Raw genomic sequence first — 23,968 nt, 5'->3', positions numbered from 1 at the left:
CATATGTTGTGTTTTGACATTGTATAGTTTCAGCATCATTTTCTCATTATTTAAATAGAAAATGAAATAAGAAATGTTTAGCTGTTTAATCCTATTTCTGAGAAACACTGTTGAATATTTAGAAGTAAAAGATTTGACCTTGACAGTAAAGGTTATTTTGGGCCGTAAGTGTTTTATGGTCATACTCCCCTTTCAGTGGGTATGTGTGGTATCAGTGAGGGCTGTGTGTAACTAACTGGAAGGTAATGAGGAGGTATGGTCTGTAAGGTTTTGATGTTACTAATACAACCAGAAGTAACTCACTTTTTGGTAGAGTCAGAGTTATACTACAGTTTTTTTTCTTTCTTTTAGTAATCGAGGGTTCATATACATACACGAAAATGCACAGATCTGAAGCATTTATTTTAGGTGGACTTTGACATATGTATAATCTTTTGTAACTTGCCCCTGCATCAAGGTACAAGCTTCTTCCATCACCCTAGTAAGTTCTATCCTGCCCCTTTCTACTCAGACATTGTTCTGGTTTTTATGACCACAGCTTAGTTTTGTCTGTTCTGGAACTTCATATAAAAGGATGTGTTCGGTTTTGAGAATAATTCTTTCAACATGTTTTGCAGTTTGCACCTGTAGTTCCACCTACTCGGGAGGCAGTTTGAACCTGTGGTCCCATCTACTTGGGAGGCTGAGGTGGGTAGATCTCTGAAGCCTGGGAGTTCGAGGCTGCAGTGCGCTATGATCACACCACTGCACTCCAGCCTGGTTGACAGAGTGAGACTGTGTTTCAAACACAAACAAACAAAAAGTACTGGTGTATAGGAGAAAAGTAGAAAATATAGATAAATAGAAAGAAGATTGGGAGGCCGAAGTGGGCGGAACATGAGGTCAGGAGTTTGAGACCAGCCTGGCCAACATGGTGAAACTCCCTCTCTACTAAAAATACAAAAATTAGCTGGACGTGGTGTTGTGCGCCTGTAGTCCCAGCTGCTCGGGAGGGTGAGGCAGGAGAATCATTTGAGCCCGGGAGGCGGAGGTTGCAGTGAGCTGAGATCTTGCTCCAGCCTGTGTAACAGACTGAGACTCCGTCTCAAAAAAGAAAAATTGTCTATGTTCATACAACCCAGTAACTAAGTATTCTAAATATTTTGATGTGTATCCTTCCAGCCTTTTTATATTGATACACACATGCACATACATACAGTTTTAAAAACTTAATTTTGTTTTTATTTTTTTGAGGTAGAAATGGCATCTCTCTGTGTTGCCCAGGCTGGTCTCAAACTGGACCACAAGCAATTCCCCTGCCTCACATACAGTTTTAAATGTATTTTACCTCTCAAATGGGGTAATATTGTACATACTGTTGTATAAACTTTTTCATTGAATGTATAATTTTCATCAAAATTTTTTTTTGCACCATCATATCAGTTCTTTTGATAATGGAACCTCACATTTCTGTCAGATGATTTTTGTATAATATAGTTAAGATCCTTTGAAGCAAGAGCATGGTGGCTCTTGCTTGCAGTCCCAGCTACTTAGGAGGCTGAGAGGTGGGAAGATCGCTGGAGCCTAGGAGTTCAAGGCCAGTCTTGGTAACATACAAGACCTCATCTCTTAAAAAAAAAAAACAAAAAAACAACAAAAAAAAGGTCCTTTAGTGCTCTTGCATAAAACCCTTCTGTGGCACATTATTGCTTACAAAATGAATTTTACGTTTTTTTACCGGACATTCAGGAGATCATAGGCTATTCCTTCTTGGAGTATTGGTAAAGAAATGAGAGTGCATAGTGAAATAAGGAAAGGAAGCATGCTAGGAGAACGCAGGGAAATAAGAAGACGCACCTTCTCCATTCTGAAGAGTATAGCCGTGGCTACTTGGAGAAAGTGCTTTTAGCTGACACCCAAGAGATGACTGAGTTAACCAGGCTGGAGAAAAGGAGGATGGGGAAGAAGGAGGACCACGAGTAGATTCAAAGGTCTCAAGAGGCTAAAGAAAGCAGGACTCGAGGAAGGACATGCAGGAAATTCAGTGCAGCTGGAGGCTGGTGTGACTGGGATAACCGGGGGTTTTGGCTGGAGCAGGAAACGGGCCAGGTTCTCTCGTTGGTAATCTTTCAAAGCCGTCTTTAAAAACTGCCTGTTCCCTGGAACTATACTCTTTTCAGCCAGAAGAAACCCATTTGTCTGTAAACTGCCATGGCACGTAGCCCTTCTTCACTCAGGGCACTAATCATGCTCTACAAAATGTGTGTCACTAGTCTACGTTTTGTGAGGTTTTTCTTGGAAGGAAGGATCATGCCTGAGTATCTCATTTTCCCCATTGCATATAGTAGATGGTAAATAATTGTCTGTAGAAATTAATGGACAGATAATAGATAAAAATAGCAGATACTTTATAAAAAGGAAGATAAGGAAAGTTACTTATGTTCATTTGATTTATTCTTCCTGAGCACAGTAAGGAGAATAGAAATTTGCATTATAGACAAAAATAATCTTCTTTTGAAGAGTCTAATGTTATCTTCCGTGATAAGCTCTTGTAACTCATCTGTTCTCTACCTATAAAGTTCCATATCTATAAAACTGATGGAATGTGAATGCCCTTGAGGTATACGGCATTTTAACAGTATGTAATATATTGTTTCTTTCATATAGTAGACAACAGCAAATTACATTATAACGCCATGATCTCCCAAGGCCACTAGGTCTTAATAAAAAATACCACATTTGTATAGTATACTTGAGTATTTACATTTAATAAATAATCTTCACAAATCTATTCTGCAAATATAACGATGGATATGAAGCACAATCCTGCTTTATGAAGCCTTCTTCTAAGGTGCCTTTGGGAAGCCTCTTGTAGTTCATATCTGAATTGTGCAGTATTTCAGAATGTTAATGCTTTCCACTGACTGTCTTGTAATGTGCAGTGTTTAAACCAGTCTACCAGAGTGTTTTTCCCGACCTATCTGAGACAAATGCTGATAGTTTATTTTCATTGTTATGATTGCACTTTATTCATTTAAGTGTCAACAGTGTTTTGTGGCATTTTTTAGCCATTGACAAATATTTTATTGAAATATAATGTGTCCCCAACATGGAGGGAAATATGATTGGCTCAAACCTGAGAGACAACTGAGAGTACATGTCTTATAACTATTATAACTTAAGAACATTTCAGATTTCTAACATACATTTTTAATTTTTATTGTCTCTTTATTTTATTAGTTTATTAATTATATATCTCATCCTCACAAATTGTCCCAAAATTTAGTGGTTTAAAGTAATATTTATTGTCTCATGTCTTTTGTGGACCATGAATCCAGGCAGGATTCTCTGGCTCAAGGTCTCTGTCATGGTTTGTAATCAAGGTGTCCGCCAGGCCGCAGTCACCTCAAGGCTTGGCTGGAGGAAGATTTGCTTTCAGGCCACTCATATGGTTGTCGGCAGGATTCATTTCCTTGTTGGCTGCTGGCCAGAGGCCTCCATCATTCCATGCCATGTGGGTCTCTTCATAGGACAGCTCACCTGCAGCTTGCTTTGTTAGAGCCAAAAAGCCAAGAAGACCCAGGGAGAGAGAGAGTGACCAAGACAGCAGAGCAGTCTTTTGTAACCTAATCTCAGAAGTAGTATCTTGTCACTTAATCTATCTTCTGTTCATTAGAAGCAAGCCATTAGATCTCGCCCAAACTCAAGAGGCATGAATTACTAGGAAATGAGGATTATTGGGAACCATCTACAGTTCTGAAAACTTTCCAAGACCACACATTTATCTTTGTTAGAGGATGAGTTCTATACTTTGAGGCAGGTTGCATTCACACATATAAATATTGGAAATAGATATAGGTATTAAATACTAGGATAATCAGAGACCTCAGTTACAATGAATATTTGAACCCGAGAAGTTCGGACTCTTATTTGATCTCTGCCTATCTCCCACATTCTCCAGATGGCTGGGCTGCCTTGTGGTGTTGATGTCCTTGAAGATTCTTAGCTGGAGGGTTTGTCCATCCTGGACTATTCTCTTCTACGTCCCTCATTTAGACATCAGCTGCTCTAACATGCAGTTTTTTGGTTTTTTTTGTTCACAGTTAGGTGAGATAATACATCTTTGCATATTTAAATATTTGCATCTTTAAAATTAGTGTTTAAAATACTACTTTAGCCAGTGAATGTGAGGCAAGCGCTCTAGGTCTGACGCAGTGGTTGCATTGTGCCTGTCCGACTCAGGCCATTTTGTTCATCACCCAGGGCTTCTCTTGGCCTCAAAAAGACCCAGGCTTCACAGCCTGAACCACGTTAGTTTGGAGTCATCCCTTATCCCTAGAGGCCAGGTTAAACATCCATAGAACCAGTCTGGTCTCTAGAAATTCCAGTGGGCCAAGTCAGATGCCCTCACATTATTCTCTAGGGTTTGACTTGTAGCTCTTGGGGCCAACCAGAAATATTTCGTAGGGCTATGTAAGATCGAGACTAACAGACAAAGCTCTTGAAGACAGTACATGCCCCTGGACGTTCCAGAAAATTGATAGTATTTTTATTCGGATTTCTCAGGAACAGGTTCTTACGTTCATATAGTGGCCAGCCCCTATGGCCCATCTTGTTTTGATTATATGCAGGATTTAATTTATAGAGGTGACCGAGTGATGATGGAACGAGGTGAGTGCCATGGAGGGAAGTTTTATTGCAGTTCTCAAGGGAAGTGGCGATACCACACCATTCTGGGACACACAGCGGGTAAGTATTGGGTTGGTTGGGACGCAGAAGGAGCAGAGGAGAAATCATGGCCCAGAGCCTGTATTGTGGTTTCCTTGGGAAGGAATGAGTGAGGCGGGGTAGGCAAGTCTGAACAAGTTTAGGATTGGCTAGACTGAATAATTTCAGCAGACCCTAGGTTATGGGAATGGTCTCTAGGTGTCCAGTAGCTTGCCTTGGAAGGTGATGTAGGGTAGGGGAAACTGGTTTGGAGTGTGAGTTAGATAAAAGAGGAGGTTAGGGATATGGGCTTTGAACTGTTGGTTTCCATATGAAGGATGGGTTCACGGGAGACATTTGCTATCTCTAAGATTTAAATTAGCCCTGGGAGAGGCAGTCTCTTTCCAGACAGCAAGGCCCCTGAGATGTCAAAGCATCATAAAATATATAAATGTTTTAAAAATGATCAGTGTATCACCCACTGACAAATGGAAAGTGCAGCATTATGTGTCATACACAGAAACTTTGAGAAGCAGGATTTTCTCGATTGTTTTTCAGTCTCATCTGCTGATCTGCCCCTGACATCTTGTATAAATGCATATGTGGTAGCATGTGCAAATTCCTCTCAGGGAATGGGAAGCAGAGTGGATATAATTTTATAATAAGTTACAGGTGTCCTTTTTCCCCAGTGTTGCTTCCATGTGCACAGATTGAAGGGAGGTGTTGAGCATATGTATATATATGATTCATTTGTTACAGCTGACTGTATCCCATTTTCATCAGCTGGTTCAAACCAGGGTAGGTTAACATGGGTGCAGAGTGATCTGTGGAGACTTAGTTCTAGACACAGATGCTCCCTGGAGTCCGGCCGGGGAAATGTGACTTTATAATTTCTTTCCTTTGGATTTGAGCTTCAGAGACATTGTTATAGCTTACTAGCATTAAAGGCTTTTTGCATTTTGCAGTATCTCATTTGATCTTCCAAACAGCCCCCTGAATTAGCTCCATTTTATTAAGGAGGAAATTGAACCCTGGAGCAGTTTAAGAACCTGCTCAAGGTCACACAGTTTGTAAATGACACCCCTGGATTTGAACCCAGTTACACTGAATACAGAGTTTATGATCTTAGCTACTGGGATATTACATCTCAGTTCTTTCCAGTATTCATGTTCTTAAAACTTCCTCAGGACTCAAATAATTCATCTGCTTTTTTTGAAACCTTACTTCAATATAACCTGAGTCTCAGTATTCTCAACGTATATTTCAATGTGGAATCATTTTAATCATTCAGGTATTAGGTGGAAGGAACAGTTATCCCTCCTTTTCATGTTTAGTTTTTACAGTGCAGGCACCTCAGCCTTCCTGCCGCCCAGGTGTAACCATATCATTTTCTTTTTTCCTCTTCCTCCCGAACATCAGTACCTCCTCATCCCTTTCCAGTAGTAAGTGCTGAGGTTCTTGTTGGAACACCTTCCTTCTATATGTTCCATAGTCCTATATCCCTCCCTTTCATTTCCAGCGTGGCCTGCGCTGACTAATGTACACTCTCTCTGCCCCTGAGAAAGGGGTTGTAGAACTCTGGGCTGTGGAAGTATTTTCAGGTATGATATGACATCAAGGGCTTAAAATCTAAGAGTGTTGTTATTAATGGAGCAAAAAAATGATTTTATCGAGGCAATTAGGCTGTGCTTTAATCTAATTTTATGTTTTACAATCACCAGAGCAGCTTATTTATTCAGTTCTCTACTAGAATCTTAGAAAACAGTTGCTAGAACTTGCTGTCACATTTCTCTATTAAGGACAAGTTTATTTTCCTTTTTTATTTTCAAGAGTGATTCTTCCTCTCATTTCTCCCCTGCCATGCCCATACACAGTGTTACTAAAAGCCATCACGTGAGGATATGAGAAGTACAGTCCAAGATCAAACTTCATCCATTTCCATTTGCATAGATTATGCAAGGTTATGTTAGATTGAGTTCTCTCAGAAGCAGACCCTAAGCCAAGAATTTAAGTGAAAGTGGTTTATGAAGGAAATCCTGGGATAAATCAGTAAGGAAATAAGGAAGTAAAGAAAGTGAAGGGAAAAATCAAACGGATATTTTATTTCTGTAAAGTCTCTGACTCTGCATGATTGCGGTGGCGCTGAAGTGCAGTTTACAGAGTTTGCTCTCCCTCGGGGCTGTGTCCATCTTTTTCACTAGTCAGCCATTGGCTGCAGGTGAGTTAGTGCAGTGCCCAAGAGCAGTCAGACATCCATCAACAACAAAGAGCAGGCCCTGGCAGAAAGACCCGAGAATACCAGGATAGGACACCAACGGTGTTCACTGCAAAGACTACATCAGAAAATATTCGTCCATATTTCACCCTCTTTTTACATTTGACAGACGTGAGAGTAAGAGAGGTAAAATACTTCTCCTAGAGTCTCACATCTGGTTGGTTGGATATGGAACCCACACGGCCTTAGTCCGTAACCAGTGCTCTTTTCCAACAGCTCACAGTGGAAGAGGATTTTATTACTGTTCCATTATACCTCAGTTCTCTTTACTGTTCATCAGTCATTCATTTGAACTTTGCAAAGCATGTTTTTAAATAAACTTTAAATCAGCTTTATTATTGTATACAAATACATAAATTGAATCTATTTTCACTATACAATTCATGAGTTTTGACAAGTATATGCCATGTAACCATTACATTAATCAATATAGAGAACATTTCCATTCCCTGAAAAAGAGCTTTCTTCTTGCTCTGTTGTAACAAGTACTTCTCAGTACTGCTGGGCCCCAGCAACCACTGGTCTTCTTTCTGTCACTGGATTATATTCACCTTTGCCCAAATTTCGTATAAATGGAATCATACAACATGTGCTCTTTTGCGTCTGGCGTCTTTCACTCAGCATGTGTTTCAGAGTCTTATATATTGCTGTTTAGTATTTTGTTTCATTTTATTGCTGAGTAGTACTTTATTGTATGGATATACCACAATTTGCTTAGTCATTACCTGTAGTAGAGAGTTTTGTTTATTATGAAAAAAGCTGTTAATGAACATTTGTTTAGAGGTCTTTTTGTAGATACATATTTTTATATTTCTTGGGTAAATAACAAGTTGTAGGATTGCTGGGTTGTATCTTAATTGCTAAGTTGTTCTCCAAAGGGATTGCACCATTTTAGATTCCCAGTAGCAGTGAATGAGAATTTCAATTGTAACACATCCTCTTCAACACTTGGCATTGCCAGTTTTTAAATTTTAGCCATTTTACATAGTGTGCAGTGGTATCCCATTACAGTTTTGACTTGTATTTCCCTGATGATTAGTGATGTTGAGCCTCTTTTCATCTGCTTACTGGCTGTTTGCTAACAGTAGATGTGTGGGTTTATTTTGGGGCTCTATTCCGTTTTATCAGAATAGCTGTTTTTTCCCGATAATGCTCATTCCATCATTTCTACATTTCCAGATCTGTTTCTGTTGACTGATTTTTCTCCTGATAATGGGCCATATTTTTGTTACTTATGTTATATTTAGTAACTTTATAGTGGATGCTAAACGTTATAAAGTTGGTTTTGTTGTTGTTGTTTTCATTGAGTGCTAGATGTTGTGCCTTTTAGGAACTCTTACACTTATTTCCCTCTGACTGGCAGTTAAGTTACTTGCTGACCAGCTTGGTCCTTTGGAATCTTGCTTTAAAGCTTTGTTAGTGTAGGTTCAGAGTAGCCTTTACCCTATGTCTTATTTAGCTCCATTGTTAAGGTGTAACTTTGCTGTGGTCTCCACTGTATTCCCTAGATGTTAACTAAGGCCTTTCTCCTCTGGCTGGTCATAATCTGAAAGTGTCACAGCCCTGTGTGAGCTCGGGGAATTTATCTGCCTGTGGCTTCCCAGTTGTCCCTTTGCCTGACCTTGTGCATCTCAGCATGTACCCACAGACTTCTTGTGACACCTGTGCCCATTTCTGGAACTTCTGCAGTCTCTGGAACTTCTCCTGTGCTTTGCTTTACCTATTGCACTCATCATGGCTTCCCTGAAATCTGCCTCCTCTCCCTTCAAGTTAGCAATACTTCCTTTCTCTGCTTGCATTACCCCTCCTTGCACTGCTGTCCATCAAGTGCTTTCAGCAGGAACGTAAGATCATTGTGGGGTTAATTCCCTTCTTTCGGAGATCACAGTCCTGTGCCACCTGTTGTCCAGCATCTGAAAGCCACTGCTCATGTATTTTACTTTGCCTTCTAGTTATTTACAGTGGCCTGTTATGCTACCTTTTTGTGTTTTGCTTTGTTTTTTAAAAATCTCAATTAACCTTTTGTATATCACACTTCGTGTGTTTTCTGTATTAAAGCCATAACTTCTGTTTGTCCCAAATTATCTCTTGTTTGTGTTTGCTCTTGTTGGGGGTGGGGTCCACTCAGATACAATGGCCTGCTAGAGACAAGATCTTAAGTCATAAAGCCATAGTTTTTGTACCTTAGAACTATTTTTACTTTTGTTTTAAAACATTCATTACTGAATACAACATACAGAAAAATTCATAGATTGAAATAACAAAGTTTAACAAATATTTTAGAAGTCAACTGTGTAATTGTGATGGGTGAGAAAAGTAGAACACCAGCATCCAGGAAGCCTCTTTTATTTACTCTGCCCCGTTCTGAATCCCTTCTTTTACTGGAAAATGGCCATGCTCCTTTCTTCACAGCAGAGGGGTCCAGTACATGTCTGCAAACACAGGGGGATGTCTCCTAAGCAACCTGCACTAAGCATCACCAAAACTGTCCATTCTCTTGTACAGTGGTATACCATTGTACCCCATTGCTGGACACCCAGTACACTCCAACCCCTTGGCCCAACATGTGGCCAAAAATTTTGTCAATTTTAAAATATAAGAACACACAATATTTAGGGCAATCTGATTCTTTTGTTTTTTTTTTTTCTTCATGTTTTGTGGCTCCTACTGTAGCTTCACCACACAGTAAAGAATGTGTTTTGAGTTCATAAAATGAGCATAAGCTGCTGTGGAAGACAGAGGATAAAGGGCTGACTTGCAGATGAGGTGACTGGGGAAGCTTCTGGAGGAGGTAGCCTGTGAGCTGTTGCAGAGCAGTGGTTCTTGGGCTCAGCTGCTCATTGGAATCACCTGAGGGGCTTTTAAACCTATAGTGCCTGGGTTCCACCCACAGAAACTCTAATTGGACTGGGTTTTTTCAAAAAGGGGTCTCTGGTTGATTCTAGTGTGCAGAAGTACAGAACCAAGAACCAGGGCCTTAGGCTAGAGCATTCTGTGGAAAACAGGACCAGGGTTTTGTTTGTTTTTAAATTTCAGATCCACTGCAGACTCACTGATATTTTTGTAAAATAAAAAGTGAATTACTAGAAAAGTGAAAATGTATGCACACAAAGAAATGCAAAATGTTTATCAATAGATAAACAATATCTGACTAAAGTTGCTATAAAGATTATAAAACGTTTACTCTCTATTTCTATACTTACTGTTGTAGACAGAAAACTGGGTTCATGGACTGGTGTTGGTCTGCAGAGTAGACCAGCTTTGATTAGTGCTGATGCAGAGGGCAGTGTGGCTAGAGTCCTGTATTAAGTGAACAAAGGTAGGTTGGGTCCAGATTATAGAGGGCCTCAAGTGCAGAAATGAATAGCTTGGCTTTTATTCTGTAGGCACTGAGAAGCCACAGAATTCTGGAAAGGAATGATCTGATTGACAACATCGTGTGTGGTAGATTTATAGTGAAAATACATTGTTGATGAGAACCTGAAAGGGGAAGGAAGTTGAAGGCATAGGGACTGGGTAAATTAAAACAAAACTATCACATTTCTGGAGAAGTCACTCCAGCACTGCTAAATCAACTCGTTAGAGGATACAAGAACTTAAGCTAGCCTACTCCCTAAAGCTTAATCCAGAAAACAAAGTTAAATTCTAAAAAAACCCTCTACCTAACGTTTTCAGAAACCACACAGATAGAAGATCCAAGGAAACAATGGAGGGGGGAGCAGGAGAAGATGCTGAAGGACTACCTCTCCGTGGCACAGGATGCCCTCCGGACCCAGAAGGAGCTGTACCATGTGAAGGAGCAGAGGCTGGCCCTGGCCCTGGATGAATACGTGCGATTGAATGATGCCTATAAGGAAAAGTCAGGTTCTCGCACAAGCTGTAAGTCCAATGTGACTATTCAGACTTTAGAAGTGGAGACTGAACTGTAGATAACGGAAGGCCACTTACATTTCTAGGGAGTTTAATTTTGAGTCCTTTTCCCTCTTAAGCAGGAAAAGTCTCTCAAAACCAGGAGAGGCGAGGGCACAGCACAGATTTTTCAGTAAAACCCTCACCTCCACTCCAGTAAAAGTTGCCCTGTTTGGGGATTATGCATGCCTTCTGTTTCTGCTCCCACCTCTGCCAGGTTGCCTGTATGCATTTATGAGTTGATTTTTACTTTTTCAGAAAAATGAAAGTAATTTGGCCCCTTTTTGCTACTTTTGTTCAATAGAGAGGAACTGGAACTATTATCTACAGTGTAATTTCTGTTAACCACCTGAGTTGATTTACCTCTCCCTCATCTCACAGATTGATTATTTGGAGCTGGCTTTGTTTAAAGAAGCAGCTATGATGAGTGTAGAAGTTCTACTTAAATTATAAATTCCTTGATGATGCAAAACTCTGATATGCTGCCGCAGCATGGTCCTCTAAGGACATAGTATATATAAAATTCAGAAGAGAATTAAGCACCAAGGCCTGTGTGACATTACTCTTTACAGAGTTAAAAAAATGATAGAGGTTTGAAGATTACTTTTTATATTTAGGTGTCTGATGAATGACAGTAAAGGAATTGTAAAAAGTAAGTATTCACAGAAGCACATAAATCTTGTTTTTAGTTCAGTAAATTCTTTTTTTCCTGGTGTATAGCTTCAGTAAATTGCAAGCTGAAAACTTGTTACGTAACTTGTAAATAATTAGGTTTTCTTTTTCTCTTTAAAAAGTATTCTCAGGATCTTCATCCAGTACTAAATATGATCCCGATATTTTAAAAGCTGAGATCTCCACTACAAGATTAAGGGTAAGAGGTTTTAAATTGTGGTTCTATGTTGACTAATATGCATAGAGTCTGAAGGGTGTGGAAGGGGCTTTAGTGATCAGCTCTCATCTCCATTTGGTATAGAAAACTCCTCCACTTAGCCCTGATGAGTGGTCTTTCTACCTTTATGTGAACAAGTTTAGACTTTGGGATAGTCTTTATTATGGAGACAGTGCGTTCTATTATTGGGCAGGATTTTTTTTTTAGATAAAGTCTCACTCTGTTGCCTAGGCTGGGTCACTGCAATCTCCGCCAACTGGGTTCAAGCAATTCTCCTGCCTCAGCCTCCTGAGTAGCTGGGATTATGGGCACATGCCACCAATATTAATTTTAGTATTTTTAATAGAGATGGGGTTTCACCATGTTGGCCACACTGTTCACACTGGTCTCGAGCTCCTTACCTCAAGTGATCTGCCTGCCTCGGCTTCCCAAAGTGTTGGGATTACAGGCGTGAGCCACTGCTCTCAGCCTATTGGGCAGTTTTATTGTTAGAGTTAGAATATTGAATCAAAATTCGAGTCCTGTAACTTGCTTTCCCTCATTGTGCTGAGTTTTGCTCTCCAGAGTTAAGCCAAGTTGCTCTTTTGTCAGACAACCCAATATTTAAAGATGCCCACAACATAAAAGTCTAAGTCAAACTTAATTAGGTCTCATGATGCCTCATGAAGAGTTGTTTCCTGAGTCTCGGCCAGAATGTTTTGAACCAAACTGCTGTTAAGACAAGAGCTTGTTTATCCTTGATTTTTGGAATATTAAAGGCTGTTCACCAAGTAAATAAATTCATGTAACCAATACCCAGGTCATGAACTAGGTTATTAACATGACCCCTCCTCCTTATTTTTCTTTTCCCTAAAGGTGGTACTAGCCTCATGAGCACTGAGGGTTAATTTTTCACCTTCTTTGAACGTCCTAAGACTAGATACCATTGTGTATTAATTTGCTGGCTCGCCTTGCTCAACAGCATTTCAAGATCCACATTCACTTTTTTTGCTGTATAGTGTTCCACTTTTGTGTACATACCATAAATTCTTTATCTTATGTAATATTGATGTACATTAAAGTTTATTTCAATTTGTGATTATTAAAAATTATGCCTTAGTGTACATGTCTATTATACATGCCTTATATGTGGACTACTTATATGTGGACTCCTGAAAAAAAAAAAAGGATCAAATACACAGAGACAGAGAATAAAACAATGGACCTTGGGAGGTGGGCAGAGGTCAGGGGAGTTGAAGTGGTGAGATGTGGTTCAGAGGATGAAAGGTGCAGATGTGTAGGCGGAACAAGTCTAGAGTTGTAATGTACACTGTAGGAACTAAAGGGAAGAACGTTGTATTGTATTAGGGATTCTTGTTAAGATTTTAGCTGCCCTTGTGACAAAAAATGATAACTGTGTGAGTTGATAGATAAGTTAATTTGCTTCACTATAGTAATCATCTTACTAACTATATGTATTCTATCACATCATGTTGTAAACCTCAAATATACACAGTAACATTTATTTAAAAAAAATAGAACCATGGCTCACTTAACAATGGGTATCTATTCTGAGAAGTGTGTTATTAGGCAGTTCCTTTGTCCTGTGGACATCACAGAGTATACTTAATGCAAACCCAGAAGATATGGCTACTACACACCTAGGCTATATGGTATAGCCTGTTGCTTCTAGGCTACAAACCTATACAGTATGATACTGTACTGAGTACTGTAAGTACATATTGTAAGTACATTCAGTACCTAGAATTGTAATACACCGTGCTAAGTATTTCCATGTCTAAACTTATCCAAAGGTAGAAAAGGCAGTGTGAGACATACCATCTTTTTTTTTGAGAAGGAGTCTCACTCTGTTGCCCAGGCTGGAATGCAGTGGCACCATTTTGGCTCACTGCAACCTCTGCCTCCCGGGTTCAAGTGGTTCTCCTACCTCAGCCTCCTGAGTAGCTGGGACTACGGGTGCCCACCAGCGTGCCTGGCTAATTTTTGTATTTTTAGTAGAGACAGGGTTTCACCATATTGGCCAGGCAGGTCTTGAACTCCTGACCTTGTGATCGCCTGCCTTGGCCTCCCAGAGTGCTGGGATTACAGGCATGAGCCACCACGCCCTGCCTGAAACATACCATCTTATATGCAGGGAAATGTGGACATGTGGCACCTGACTGTACATATCTTAGTGGATACTGCCAAACAGTTTCAGCCCTTCCTACTTTCTCATGTCTAAGGCTCTAAGCTACTTTATGCACAGGCTTTTGCCTACATTTCACAAGTTTTGTGAGAACACTCTGTATCCATTCTGACCAGGTAACACTTTAGGAACGGCCCAGCCATTCAGAAGTGGATAGGTAACTTGGCAGAGTCTGTTAGATTTTGATAATCTGGCCTTTCTTGGCTTGTATACTCTGTTAAAAATCCCTTTCACAAATTAATGCCTTAGGAGTAGTAACTCTTGAATCAACTAACTCATCGCTTTGGTGTCTTGGAGTACCGGCCTGCATTTTTGGTCACAGTAACAATTTTTAACGCATAGCCAAACACTAGTTTTATGCTTTACTGTTTTGTTGCAACAGTCTAAGCAGGTGTACCTCAGTTGTTTTACTGAATTAGGACTAGTAGGTCAAGTATTAGGGAATTATGTATTTAGAAGCATCCGTCTAAAATATGTTTCATGGTGTATTATGGACATAGGTATTGATAATCATTGGGCTTCAGTTTGACCAAATGATAACTGACGAATTATCATTCCTGATAACTTGTTTTTATTTGTCAAAATGGTAAAATGAATAAATTAATGCTTTTTAAGTTACTTGTAACTTTTAAAGCTAGTGTTTAATTGCTTGAGAAAATCTCAACAGCTGTTTTTTTAAAGAATATAAACATTTTTACTGCAAAATTTATTATTTATTGATAATAGATCTCAGACCATAGTCACCTTAAAATATAAACTGTCTCACACAAATTAAACCTTAAATTCATTTGCCGTTAAAAAGAAAACTCAATACTGATGTTTACAAATAGGTGAAATTTAGTGAAAATTTTGGGGAGAAAGTTTTTGGCAAACTTTTATTAAACTTTTACTCTTCTTAAACCTAATTAGAGTGTTAGAAATGTAAAAGAAAGTCTTTAGAAATACAAATGTATTTGAAAAGTGTTTTGAGTATTCATTGCATGTGCTTTAATACAACTTTTAATTTTGTAAGAGCGAAGAACAAAGACTCCGTTGGCTAAACTGTTTGCACTCCATTCCAAACACATAGCTGGCTAGTGGGCACTGTTATTAATAACAGTGTATGATCTTTTGTTGTCAGGGATATGCTGCTCATACATTGTTAATACTGACTCAGTTTGAATTCATTTAGCAGTGGTGATGCACTTAGAAAAGTCATCCGCAGTCTTAGCTGTTTGTAATCTTGGACACAGATTTAAAAGAATGGCAGTCAAATTTGAGGTTCAGTTTGTAAGTATGAGCAAAGTAATTTACTAATGTACACATCAAAATATGACACTGTAACCAATTATCTAACATAACAAAAATCGTATCAGTGTTCTTCAAATTAAAAGAAATATACCTTTGGAGAGTGTTAATTGCTACAAATATTCTTCTTGACTAGACATGAGAGATATCCTTATCCTTATACTGCATTTACAATTTAGCTTACATTTCAACTTCTTTCAGCTGTGACTTGCTTTCTTTTAGGGTGTTGAAAGAGAATGATGCTAACTTGCAACACCAATCTGTAGATAAGGTTATTCTTAGGATGTTTGGAGATGAATTTGTATTGTACAGTAGCCCCCCCGCCTTATTCATAGGACATATGGTCCAGGCCCCCCAGTGGGTGCGTGAAGCCCCGGATGGTACGGAACCCGTTGTATACAGTTTTCTCCCATACGTCTATAGCTATAATAAAGTTCAGCTTATAAATTAGGCATAGTAAGAGATTATCGACAATGACTAATAATAAAATTGAACAATCATAGCCCTAGACTTTAGTAATAGTTACGTGCACCCGGTCCGTCTCTCTCAAAATGTCTTACTATATCATAGTCATCAATCTTTGGACCACAGTTGACTGCAGGGAACTGAAACTGTGAATAAGCGAAAACGATTGTAGTCAGTGTCGGGTTATAATACAGTGCAGTAGTCTTAGTGAGTTTTGAGGGAAATTAGAAAAAAAAAGAGCAAGCCATAAAATGAGAGATTCTGTTTAATGCAAGAACTGGTGTTACCTAATATGACATTCTAGTAGCTTGAAATAATTAAAATGTATAGCACAGTAGTGTCTTTTGAGAAAGCATACTCAGAATTTGAATAGAGTGAACTTTAATACTTAATCACATTTATTGATTTTATAATGTTTTATTTCTCTTGCTCTCCCTCTTTCTATGAGTTTGGCTTCCTTTTCTAGCTTTGAAGGGTATGAAACTGCAGGCTAAATATGTATTTTAAAGAAGAAATTCTTCATTGACATTGCGTTGTTGAGGAGGAGATGCTTAGTTTCTCTTCACCTAGATAAGCCACCATGTCAGTCTCTCCATCTCAATTCTGAAATACCCTTATATCCATAATGCTTGTGGCATTTTATAATATTAAAAGCAATTAATTTCTCCGGTTAGAGAATATATAAGCTGAGCAAACAGTATTGACAGGAAAATAATCACCCATAAATGATCTATTTTAAATGATTCTATAAAGCCTACAAAGCGCGTTGGCTCATATTTGAAGGCCATGGGGGCTAAGCCTTATGGAATGTTATAAGATAAAGATATAATGTATACAGTCAAACCAACAGTTCCTTATATTTCATTGACATGTACACAATAAATACATTGACCTAACATGTTCACATTGAATTTTGAGTCAACCTCCTGACGCCATGACAGTGCAGCAGTGAGAGTATGAAACAGCTATTTATTCTGCATATGTTTGCAATCTTCAGCATCCTCAAGTGCACATATATTTCTAGAACTTACTGTCAGCTTCTACTTAATGAAGGCATCAGAATTTTAGCTCCTTCAAGATGTAAAGGAATAAAGTTTTGTGATTTGAGATTTGTCAATTGGATGACAATTTTAGATGTGTCTTCAGAGAGGGGGTGATATTGAGGAAATAGGCTCAACAAGGAGACATTTTGTCTAAAATTCAGGCTGTCAAAATCATGTGAATATATTTTAAAAGATCCAGCTTCCTTCTGTTTATGCCCATGAAAGATTACTACGAGAATTGCCCTCTAACAGCAGGTAATTAGAGAACTGGACAAAATTTAGGAAACAGCTGTGTTCAGACTTCAGATAACAGTAGAAGACTGTAATCCCTACCCGAAAGGAAATAGGTGAAGTGAGCCCTGGCACTGCAGCATTTGCAGTATGGGGAGAAGGGCATAAACATAGTCTAGTAGCGTGCATGAGTTGATGAGACAGAAGAGAAAAGTTCATTGGTGGATGGAGAGGTGGCTAGAATATGTAGGAAATACTGGAGAGGAGGGAGTTACAGAGAAAGAAGAGAGTGAGAGCAGGCAGGTGCCAGCCTGAGATTTCTAGTAGGGTCTCCTCAAATCTTTGACTGAATACTGATTGAGTATGCATGGTACAAAATACCATAAGGCTGGAGAACGAAGTGGTAGGACAAACAGTTCCCAGAGCTCACGCAGGGCTGGGAATAGTTTGTGTTTCCACCAGCCAGCATAGAGACATAGAATCTTGAACAGAGGCATCAGAAGGGTAATGCCATAGGAGTGGGACCAAATTAGTCTGAGGCTAAGGCTGTATCGGACTTAGTCTAACAAAAACTGAAAGCAAATATTGAAAGGATCAAGTTGATTTAAAATAGTTTATTTGTGTACTAGAACAAAGTCCAGGATCCTTTAAGATAATACAACAAAATCAAGCATGAAGAATGTAAAATTCACAATGGCCAGTTATCTAGTCAGGATTTTTCATGTGTGTTGGGAATGAGAGTAGTGTGGAGGGGCAAAAGAGGGGGCTTACCAAGAGGACATCAAGACACCTTTGGGAGTGTTAGATCTATTCTTTATACTAAGCGTATTGATAGTTACACGTGCATATACATGTGTCAGCACTTATCAAAGTATGTAGTTTAAACATAGCCACTGTTTCGTATTCTGGTTATACATCAATAAAGCTGTTAAAATGATCAGGTATGCAAAGAAGCAAGAAAACATGGTCAACAAAAAGAAGAAATGATAGGTGCAATTTAATCAGCAGACAAACACATTTAAACATTATACACATGCTTAAGAATGTAAAGGAACATGTGAAGATGAGGAGAAAAATATATTTAAAAATAAAAATGGAACTTCTACAAATTAAAAATGAAATAACTGTATGAGAGTAAGCTGATTATTCATTTACCAAATAAAAATCAGCGAAGTTAAAGACGTAGGAATAGAAACTATCCAAAACAAATTGCACAGAGAAAACAAAGCCTGGTAAAAGGTTAACAGCTTATCAGTATCCTGTGGTTCAATATCAGATAGTTTGACATGTGTAGTTAAAGTCTCCTAGAAAGAGGAGGGGAGGAAATCACAAACATTATTTGCAGAAACTAAAATGATAAATCTATCAATATAGGGAATTCAACAAACCCAAGGCAGAATAAAGACAAAGAAGATCATACCAAAGCACATCATAATCATATTGCCAGAAATCAATAATAAAGAGAAAACCTTAAAAGTAGCCGTAGAAAAAGACATGATATACAGTGGAATAAAGATAAGAATTACAACAGACTGCTTATTAGAAATAATACCAATTGAAAGACAATGGAGTGATAGTTTAAGAGTACCAATACTAAAAGAAAGCTGTCAACCTAGGTTTCTATACCTAGTGAAAATATCTTTTAAAATTGAAGGAAAACAACCAGTATAAAAACGGGCAAGAAGCTTCATTAGACATTTCTCAAAAGAAGATGTACAAATGGTCGATAAGCATATGAAAAGATGATAAACATCCCTAGAGTCATTAGGGAAATGCAACTTAAAATCACAGTGAGATACACTTCACACCTATTAGGAAAGCTATTATTTAAAAAGCTGACTACACAGGTTGGACATTGGTGTACAAGTATCTGTTTGAGTCTCTGCTTTCAGTTCTTAGGGATATACATCCAGAAATGGAGTTGTTTGATCACAAGGTAATTCTAAATTTAACTTTTTGATATATACTATATAGGTTTTGATATATATCTTCTAATCTTGGAAAAGGTTTGTTATAAAGAATTGTCTCACGCAGTTATGGAGACTGGCAAGTGCAGATTTGCAGTGCGGGCTGACGGACTGGAGGCACAGGAGAGCCAGTAATTCAGTTTCAGTCCCAAGACTGGCGGCAGCCTCGAGACCCAGCAAAGCCGATGATGATGCAGATGAAGTCTGAAGGCTGGCAGGCAGAGACCCAGGAAAGCTTATAGTTCAGATGAAGTCCAAAGGCACTTTGTTGAATTCCTACTTGCTTGGAGAGGCCAATTTTTTAATTCTCATCAGGGCCTCAGCTGATTAGATGAGGTATACTCACATTATGGAAGGCAGTCCATGTACTTAAAAGTTCACCAGTTTAAAAATCTTATCCAAAAATATCCTCTAAATTGACACATAAAATTAACTGTTACATACCTACAACCTATCACCTACAATCACAGGTGAATATCAACAAAATATGGCACATACATATGATGGAATATTATTAAGCCTTAAAATGTAAAGAAATTCTGATACATGCTACAACATGGATGAACCTTGAAAACATTATGCTAAGTGAAATAAGCCAGACACAAAAGAACCAATATTATATGATTCACCTTATCTAAGGTACCTAGAATAAGCAATTTCATAGACACAGAAAACAGAATAGTGGTTACCAGGGGTTGAGGAAGAAAAGAAAGGGGAGTTATTGTTTAATAGGTACAGAGTTTCAGTTTAAGACAATGAAATAGTTCAGGAAATGACCAGTGATAGTTGTACTTAATGCCACTGAATCATATACTTAAATGGTAAGTCTTGCATGTATATTTCATCACTAAGTAAAGAATAAAATAAATTTTCAGACAAATATGAGAATTAATTGCCTGCAGAACTATGCAGTTATATATGATTTCTTCAAGCAGAGTGAAAACGATACCACGTGGAAATTTGGATCGAAACAAAATAATGAAAAATGTTGGAGATAATACATATTCAAATACAAGACTATTTTAGTAATTTGAAGTCTCTTTAAATAAAAGTGCCTATTTAAACAAAGATAATAAAAATATGTTGAGGTTTATAAAATATTTAAAAGCAAAATAAAAGAATATCACAAAGAATGGGGGAGAGTGGAAGGATGCTGTCATAGGCACTTTCACTATTCATAAAGTAGTGACTTTTATTGGCAATAGATTGCACATTTTATATACTAGAGCAAACTTTTTCTATAAAGATCCAAATAGTAAATATTTTAGATGTTGCAGGTATAGTAAGCAGAATTTGAAAATATTTTCCAGTCCCCCAAGATTTTCCCCTCCCCCACCTTTCCTAGTATACATGCCATTCATAATTTCCTGGCTGAATTTAATGCATTATTTAATACGGCAAAGTTAACTTTAAGATAGAGAAATTATCCTGGGGACTGGAGGTGACACACAAGCCCTTTAAAAACAGTTTCTCTGCCTGGTTACTGTAGAGGAGGACATTAGATGTCAAAGCACGAGAGGGTTTGAATGTACGGTTGCTGGATTACAGAGGGAGAGGCCAACATGGGAAGAAACTGAGAGCAACCTTGGCTGATAGCCGGCAAGGAATTCAAATCTCAGTCCTAAAGCCACAAAGAACTGAATGCTGCCAACAGTGAGAATGCAGTGGCTGGGCACGGTGGCTCACGCCTATAATCCCAGCACTTTGGGAGGCCGAGGCGGGTGGATCACGAGGTCAAGAGATCGAGACCATCCTGGTCAACAAGGTGAAACCCCGTCTCTACTAAAAATACAAAAATTAGCTGGGCGTGGTGGCGTGTGCCTGTAGTCCCAGCTACTCGGGAGGCTGAGGCAGGAGAATTGCTTGAACCCGGAAAGAAGAGGTTGCGGTGAGCCGAGATCGTGCCATTGTACTCCAGTCTGGGTAACAAGAGCGAAACTTCATCTCAAAAAAAAAAAAAAAAAGAATGCAGTTAGGAGTGGATTTTTCTAAGCTCCAGATGACAACTCAGCCTGGCTAACACCCTGATTTCAGCTTTGCAATACTTTGACCAGAGAGCCCAGAGAACCTAGTGAGCTATTAAATAATTGTAATTAATTTTAAGCTTCTAATTTCATGATGATAGTTTGTTTTACAGCATCAGAAAACTCAAACAGCAGGCCATGTGCAGTCTCTGTTGCAGATTTTTCTTCTTTTTTTCTACTTTTCTTGGATAATGGTTCAAAATTTGCAAACCTTTATTAACTAGTGGGGCATGAAAAACAAATGAACAACAACAACAACAAAAAAAAACCAGGCCACAAGATGAGCTGTCATTGCTGATTCCTGCCCTAGAGTATCCCTTTAAAATAAAAATAGAGGCTGGGCGCGGTGGCTCACGTCTGTAATCCCAGGAAATTGGGAGGCCAAGGTGGGCGGATCACCTGAAGTCGGGAGTTAAAGACCAGCCTGACCAACATTGAGAAACCCCGTCTCTAGTATAAATACAAAAAGTAGCTGGGTGTAGTGATGCATACCTGTAATCGCAGCTACTCAGGAGGCTGAGGCAGAAAAATCGCTTGAACCTGGGAGGCGGAGGTTGCAGTGAGCCGCGATTGAGCCATTGCACTCCAGCCTGGGTAACAAGAGTGAAACTCTGCTTCAAAAACAAACAAACAAAAGATCACTAGTAAGCCAATAAGGGAAATAAAATGGAATCATTAAAAAAAATTTAGTTAACCCAAAAGAAGGCAAGAATAGAAGAAAATATGACAATAAGAAAGCTAATATACTAAATCTATTAATAAATGGCCTAAATACTCCAATTAAAAGGCAAAGATTATCAGAAAGGTTAAAATAAGACCCAATTTCATGTTAGCTGCAACAGACCTACTTTAAATATGAAGACCTAGATAGATTACTTAAAATATTAGAGAAGGTAGATCATGAAAATACAAATGCAAACAGTGTTGTCAAAGTATGATCAGACAAACTCAACTTCAGAACAAGGACCGTTACTAGAGATTTTATAATTATAACTGGATCAGTCCGTCAGCAGACACAAGAATCTTAATGACGTCTGCACATCCTAACAGCTTCAGATGTCTGGGATAAAGACCAATACAACTGCAAGGTAGAGGACAAATCTACAATTAAAGTTGGATATGTCAGCACCCTTCTTCCAGTAATTGATAGAATATGTGGACAGAAAATCAGCAATGATGTCAAAGACGTCCACAATACCATAGACCAACTTGATCCAGTCAACACTCACAGACTAGAACATACCATCTAGAAACAGCAGAAGCACATATGGAACGTCACAAAGGTAGTCCTTACTCTACAATATGAAGAGAAGACTCAGTACATTTAGGGGGACTCAGATTCACACAGAATATAGCTGCACTGGAATTAAACTAGGCAGCATAAATGTATCTGGAAAAATACTTGGAAATTATTAGCATACTTCTCAGTAATTCATTGGCCAAAGAAGAAAGCACCTGAGGAACATTTAAAAATATTTTGAACTAAAGAAAAAGGAAAATACACTGTATAAAAATTTACTGGGTGTAGCTATAGCAGTGCTTAATGGCATGTCATTAGCAAATGGAAGTCTCATACATTGCTATGGGAATGTGAAAGGGTACAACTGTTTTGCAAAGCAAGTTAGCGGTTTCTTACAAAGTTAAACGTATATTTAACATACTATCTAGCAATCCCATTTATGCGTATTTACCCAAAAGGAAAGCATATACCCACACAAAAACTTGAGTGTAAATATTTGTGAGAGCTTTATGCTTGTTAGCCTAAACTGGGAACCAGCCTAAATGTCTATCAATAGATAAATGGATAAACAAATTGTGGTGTATCCATAAAATGTAATTTAAAAGGAACAGGTTGCTGATACAACATGGATGAGTTTCAAAAGCAGTGAAAGTTTAGTGGTTGCTACAGGCCAGGTGGGGATAGACTATAACGAGGCATGAGGAAATAATTGATGGTTGTCCTGGTGGTACATGATTATATATACTTGTCTAAACTCATCATATTGTACGTTTAAAATTTGTGCAGTTGATCATAAATAAATATGGTTAAAGTACCATTTTCTATGTAGGAGGAAAAGATTCAGATGAATAATTGTTAACACTAATAAATAAGATAAATAGAATCTATTGTATTTTATATCTAAAACATGTAAAATCTTTTAACATATCTATCATAGCCATTTGTAATATATAAAATAAAAAAATCATATTCACAGCAGCAAACCCAAATCATAAAATATCTAGAATTAACTTTTATCAAGAAATATAGTGGCCCTATCTAAAGAAAATTATAAAACATCTTTGAGGGATATAAATGAAAATTTTAGTAAATGAAAGGCATATATTTTTAAAAATAGAAACATAAGGCAGTTTCAGAATTCTAATTTGGGAGTGTAGGAGGGGGAACAAGATATAAATTTTCAGAATATCATCTGGACATGTTGTTAGAGGGAATTTGCCTTACATCTAAAAATATAGTTAATGTGGCTAGGCATGTGGCTCACATGTGTAATCCTAGCACTTGGGGAGGCCAAGATGGGAGGATCACTTGAGGCCAAGAGTTCAAGACCAGACAGGCCAACGTGGTGAAAACCCATCTCTACTACTAATAAAAACACAAAAATTAGCTGCATGTGGTGGTACACACATCTGTAGTCCCAGCTACTTGGGAGGCTGAGGCACGAGAATCGCTTGAACCTGGGAGGCGGAGGTTGCAATGAGCTGAGATTGTGCCGCTGCACTGCAGTCTGGGCAATGGAGTGAGGTGCTGTTTCAAAAAATAATGATAAAAAATGTAGTCCAGATAATGACATTGCAGTGATGACAAACCACATATATATGCTGGTCCCATGACATTATAATGCCATATTGTTACTGTACCTTTTCTATCTTTAGATATGTTTAAATATACAAGTGCTTACCATTATGTTACGGTTTGTTACAGTTGCCTGCAGTTTTCAGTACAGTAACATGCTGTACTGGTTTGTAGCCTAGAACAGTAGGCTGT

The 23,968-nt window shown here is 38.4% G+C and overlaps 1 protein-coding gene across 7 annotated transcripts in view; it reads left to right on the top strand.

The window, feature by feature from the left end:
• Positions 1–23,968, top strand: part of WWC2 (WW and C2 domain containing 2) — a 227,066-nt gene that overhangs the window by 107,472 nt on the left and 95,626 nt on the right. For 4 of the 7 annotated variants that reach the window (XM_035292567.3, XM_035292565.3, XM_078366190.1 and 1 more), the window contains 2 exons: positions 10,637–10,840; positions 11,665–11,741. The exons of 2 other annotated variants lie outside the window; for them this stretch is intronic. In XM_035292567.3, the coding sequence (XP_035148458.3) occupies positions 10,690–10,840; positions 11,665–11,741 (228 nt within the window). In that variant the 5' untranslated portion in view covers positions 10,637–10,689. Of the gene's footprint in view, positions 1–617; positions 688–10,636; positions 10,841–11,664; positions 11,742–23,968 lie in introns of all 7 variants that reach the window. One more of the 7 variants, XM_054252747.2, reaches the window with a different exon arrangement.

The sequence above is a fragment of the Callithrix jacchus genome, chromosome 3, assembly GCF_049354715.1.
Source record: "Callithrix jacchus isolate 240 chromosome 3, calJac240_pri, whole genome shotgun sequence".
Lineage (NCBI taxonomy): Eukaryota > Metazoa > Chordata > Mammalia > Primates > Cebidae > Callithrix > Callithrix jacchus.
This window is presented reverse-complemented; position numbering and strand designations above follow the sequence as displayed.